Source organism: Diachasma alloeum, unplaced genomic scaffold, assembly GCF_001412515.2.
Source record: "Diachasma alloeum isolate Michigan unplaced genomic scaffold, Dall2.0 Dall_scaffold_00308, whole genome shotgun sequence".
Lineage (NCBI taxonomy): Eukaryota > Metazoa > Arthropoda > Insecta > Hymenoptera > Braconidae > Diachasma > Diachasma alloeum.
This window is the reverse complement of record NW_021680447.1, coordinates 818913-824313: the sequence shown is the minus strand read 5'-3', so window position 1 is coordinate 824313 and position 5401 is coordinate 818913. Positions and strand designations below refer to the sequence as shown.

At 39.9% G+C, this 5401-nt stretch overlaps 1 protein-coding gene across 1 annotated transcript in view; it reads right to left on the bottom strand.

Moving 5' to 3' along the window:
- LOC107039820 (REPTOR-binding partner) overlaps positions 1-5012 on the bottom strand; it is a 19921-nt gene extending 14909 nt beyond the window's left edge. Inside the window, exon 1 of the mRNA XM_015259639.1 lies at positions 4814-5012. Coding sequence (XP_015115125.1) covers positions 4814-4852 — 39 coding nt within the window. The 5' untranslated portion in view covers positions 4853-5012. The remainder of the gene's footprint in view (positions 1-4813) is intronic.
- Positions 5013-5401: the final 389 nt, after the last annotated feature.

Sequence of the window (5401 nt, the reverse complement as noted above, 5' to 3'; positions counted from 1 at the left end):
TCTTGTTGCATTTGACGTTCGGAAATTTTTATTTCTGTTATGAAACTACTAGGTATTTGGTGGCCCGCCTTACGGTGGTCCTATTATTTTCATGATGAATTCGACATTTAGACGGTGTTCCAGCACAACGGGTTATTAAAAACTAAATTTATAAATCATTCAGCATCAATTGAAAAATATCACTTGAAGACATTGATTATAACGAATTCTGTGAGTCTGTAACTGTCAATTTGACTGTTTATGGAAATTGTAACATTTGAGTATTTTCCGGGGTCAAGTCGAAAAGCTGTGTTATTCTATCCGCTGTGCAACAACTGCCAACAGTTGAAAGCCCCCCTGCAAGGGGCCTTATACCCGAAAATAACCTTAAGGCCGCTCTACAAGCAACACGTTGAAAACCGAAACTAACAGTATTCGTCCAGCGGTCAGTCTGGACACATCAAATGCTCAACTTACTCAATTTTTCAAATCAATTCTCCCCTGCGAAATACTTTAGTGAATCTAATCATATCTTCCATTCAAATCAAACTTAATTAGTTTAACTTCTTACATAAATTCTGATCAAATCAAAATAATATCTCATACACGCATTTTAACTAAAAATATTGTTATCATTCAAATGAATAAATTTCAAAAAATGTATTTCATAACAAAGTATGAAATAAAATGCCTTTGTAAAATGTATTATTTCCCAAAGGCCTTGAGATAATCGAAACAAACGTAAAAGCAGAATCACTTGTAAAAATAAATAGAAAATTTCTATAAAACAACAAAACCCATTATAAATAAATTACTGTCTTAAAGTTTAATTTAATGGAACAAAACATTAAATAAAATAAGTCATAAATAACCTGAGTGAGCTTAATTGTTAGCTCAAGAGCACTCGTAGGTAAGCTTTCAAATCAATGGAGAAGTTTTCATAAATATTTACGGAAAAATCACGCAAAATTGACGTAAAAATTTACTCGTAGAAAAATCTGCTGTACAGATCTGGAGTTTTTTATAACTCTCGAGGACCTTTCTGGATTGTCCGAAGCGTTAACCTCTGAATTAATTGCGAAATTCCTAAAGATTTATAGAACATTCCAGAGTCTTCTGGAACATTCAGCATTGGAAAATTGTAGAGGTTTCCCGACGATTCGCCAACTTTCCAGGGGATTCTGCACCGCTCTGGACCTTCCTTGAACTTTCTAGAACCTTCCATCAATTTCCGGAGGAACGGACATCGCAAATTATGTAGAGTAAGATATCCTCACTGAGAAATAAATAGTTCTGCTAAAAAATTATGTGTTCCACGGAATAGAGCTTTTGTCGTGTTAAAATAATTCAGTTGTAGACACTGAAGAAAGTTTCCACCGAAACATGGTAATTTCTATGGGAATTTTTCTTGTAAGACATTTATGTCTTTCAGGTAAATCCATTAGTTCTACGAAGATTTAAATGAGGCTCCGGTTATATGGATTCATGATAGTCACAACAAAAATTCAATTTAGATGTTGAATTTTCTTACATGAAGTAGGTTAATTCCACTCACATAAATCTGTTCCACTCCATCAAATATCTTTTTCGGCAGAACGAACTCTTTATCTCAGTGGGGAAGACATTTTGTGATGAGATCATTTCTACGCAGAGAATTCCTACCGGGAGGTGCGCAGATTCGCGCCTGGAGATTTATGACCCTTCAGCAATAAAAAAATCTCAAAGAAGTGAAAAATTGCACGGACACTTCGAAATTCACGTTCTCTGATTGTGAGAGGAAACAATTATTTCTACACAAAAGTGTTCCACGTAAAAGACTTCCGTTGTGTTGAATGAAAAAAATTGGAGAAACATTGATGACATAAAACACTAAGTTATGTTCACGTGACGATAATATCTTGATGTAAACAAAAATTAACATTTGTATTGTTTTATCGAAATCCTTCAATAATTTTACTTTGTAATTTACTTCGCCCTTGCGGGGTTCTTCATTTATCTCAGGACATAAATGGAAAAGCTTCTCTCAATAAAGCAATTAAATAACTAACAAAAAATTCACTCAAAATAGTTGAAATTTTACTAGAATTATCGCATTTTTTCCACAGTTTTTGTGAAAATTCTGGAGAATCTAATCAGTAAAGACGAAAATTCAGGGGTAATTTGCCACATCATTCGCTTTGTGCTCTTCTCGATAAAATATCCTTGTCGAGCAAAAATAATTTTTCCTCTCAGTCTTTCAACCTATAATTTTCCCTCTAACCTTATCGAAGGTCTCACAATTGAGGGGAGCACGTATGTCCCTAAAAATGACATTTTTCAATGTCCATTAAAAAAATCGTTTTTTTTTCACACACCTGCACGGAAAGTTCGTACTTTGCTCCCTGATGAGCGGGAGGAAAGTGAGTACTTCCCGCCCTCGGGTGGAAAGTTGCTCAACAAATCAACTCAGGGTATCCCTACGATAGAACAGTTAGTCCACGAGACTTACTTCCGATCGAACTATTACGATGCGGTAAGTGAACTCTCACGTTTCCACCTTTCCGTTAGGGCGGAAAGTACTCACTTTCCTCCCGCTCATCAAAGAGAAAAATACGAACTTCCTTTCGCTGTAAAAGTAGATTGACCAAGGGAGAAAAAAAGCGAATTCTAACGCGTGTGGATTACTGCCCGAGGCGAAGCTGAGGGCAGTAAACACGCGGGTTTTGATGTCCTGTTTTCCTTCCTAGGTACACATACTTTTTTCCGTCCCGGCGGGCGCAAAGTTACATTTCCCTCCCGCTTCGCGGGAGTTGTAGGAAATTTTACGGAACTGTCACGTAATTTTTACCTAAAATCACGGAATTTTTCCAGAGCGTTCCGTAATTTTTCCATTCCGTAATCGGTGACGAACTGTGAGTTGCGTAATTTTTACTGAACATTTCTGTCCGTGCAAAACAGTCAAAAGTTTAATCCCCCCACGTTATTTCCCACTTCCTGTGCAAACTGCTCCCCCAATCCCCGTTTTCAACAAAACCCTTTGAGATAGCTTCCGTGTATTTTCTTCCGCGCAAGTAAATTACATCCTACGAGTAAATCCACTTATCGATCGACCGATTATCTCAGATGGAATTTTCAGTAAGACACTTTCACATTTACTTTTCTTAAGACTAGACTCCCTAAACTCTACTTTTTCCCCAGCTAGCCAGAAGTGCGACGAAGATACTTCAGCCCCTACATCCCCCGAAAAAGGGATAATTATTGTGCAAATGTTTCCCACATTTGCACGAGGTGCCACAAACTTCAAAGGATCCCGTACCCCAAAGAATCGGGGGAAAAACTTGTCTGCGCTAGTCGACAATTTGCAGGAGCATCCATATTCATGGAATTATACCAAAATTCAGTCAAGAAATTCAAAGTTTACGGTCACAAAGAAACACGAATGATAAATCGCGAAAACTGATGCAGCAGACCTCAGATTGAAAAGTCGTTGATTCACGAAAGATAAATGAGTTTATAGTGGAATCAGCATTACATGTCAAGGTCATAATTGCGCAGTACCTTCGACTGCACCTATGTACCGTTGGTAAACCACGACACGATCTATAATCGACCCGGCATGTGTCTATAGCTGTCCCCTATCCTCAATCTCTCATCCACAAAATCCGGCGAAAATTCCCCCGCAATTCCCACCACAAAAATGAAAGCCCTTTCCACCTGTTTTCCCTAAACAATATCCCACCGCGAGTCATTCAAAGTGAAGCTAAAGTCAAACCCTTGGGCCATGCATAAGGGTTAGAGCGCATAATACAAATGTCAATGAATATCCCCCATAAATAACAGAAAAACTATAAAAACAGATCGATAACTGATGCATCGAGACCCCTGAAGGACGAGATAAATTGTTTTCACGTGTCCCCGTACGATAAAAAATAAAAATAACATCAATTGAAAAAGACTCACCGGTGCAACGCGTCGTACCAACGGCTTCGAACTGCGCAGTTCACGAGCTAAAGGCCCTGGTCCAGGGACCGCTTGTTGCGAATGGGTGCCCCCCCCCCCCCACAGTACAACCCACAACGATACCCCAAGATTCACGATTTTTTCCGTATTTAACCGTCATACGCCTAGCGCCTCATTGCGGTGAGACAATGATACGTATCGCCTTCATTACTCCAGCGAGAGGTACAAAATTAACGACTGAACATTTCCGAAATCACATTTTATCCGGAGAATCGCCCTTCGAATCTCTAATTTCTCGTATTACAAGAGTGAGTTCACGGTTGTGTTCCGTATCACACATAACCTCAGTCTCTTATAGGGCTGTTCCACGAAAATATTCATCGAATGGTGTCCGAAGAGACGCATCCGCGATGGTGCGCTCATTTCTTGCGATTGTCCTGTCATTACCGCGGTCATTCGTGTTTTTACTCTCTCTGACAGCTGATCAGCATCAATCGATGACATGTTATACCCCACCTAACAGGGAACAGTGGAAACCCCTCGAATGTGGCGACACTAGGCGCCAGCCTGACGGATCAGTACTTCTCGCTTGGATAAAGGTCCCTCTCTCGATCCCCCAGCCAAATTCTCTTTCTTTCTCCCCCCCTCACCGCGATCGCCCGACGACTGTCGTATTTATGACCCATGAACCCGAGTTTTCACAAAGAAATCGACGCCCTTATCGCGCGATTCCATGATTTCAGGGGACTGCGAGTCACTGGAGATGACATTTCGAACCACAAAATGCTTTCAAACGGGCTGATACGGATCGATCCGGAATCTTACGTTTTTCCCTCCCATTTTGCATCACACAATGTAACACTTGGGTATTAATCATTATTTTTTAGAGACTCACCATTTCATTGTCCACGGTACACGTCTGCTCCATGTCCATGGATTTTGTCACTGACAATCCGGTAATTAGGGGATTGATGAGAAAAATATGTTGGTGGTGGCGAGAACAATCAAACACTTGATACAATTAACTTGGCAATTTGTACGGCAACGTGTGTCTGTTTACAAACACTGCAAGGTCACTCAGCTGGCAGAGGGCTTCAGCGATCAGTGGCGAGCGCATGTGCGTTACGTCATGGGAGGATTGGCTGGCGTGCGGCGAGTCCCGGAAACAACTCAAATTTCTGGCGGGAGTTTTTTTGGTTGAAATTTTGGAAGTAGGGGAGAGTGGGGTATAATGCACACTTTGATTTTTGTTTTAATGTCAATTTTTTAAATGTTGATGTCAAGGGAAAGAACAATTTTTTTCTCTTTGTGATGAGCCGACACTGATCTCAATTGTCTGTTCAAAAATCTGTTTCTGAGTTATAAATATTTGGTAAAACGTCAGGAGTGTCCATTTTACTTCAGCCTCTACTACACTGTTAGAATTGTTTGGAATTTCATGGAAAATGTGATAGTAAATCTCATGGGAGTGATATTGAATTGG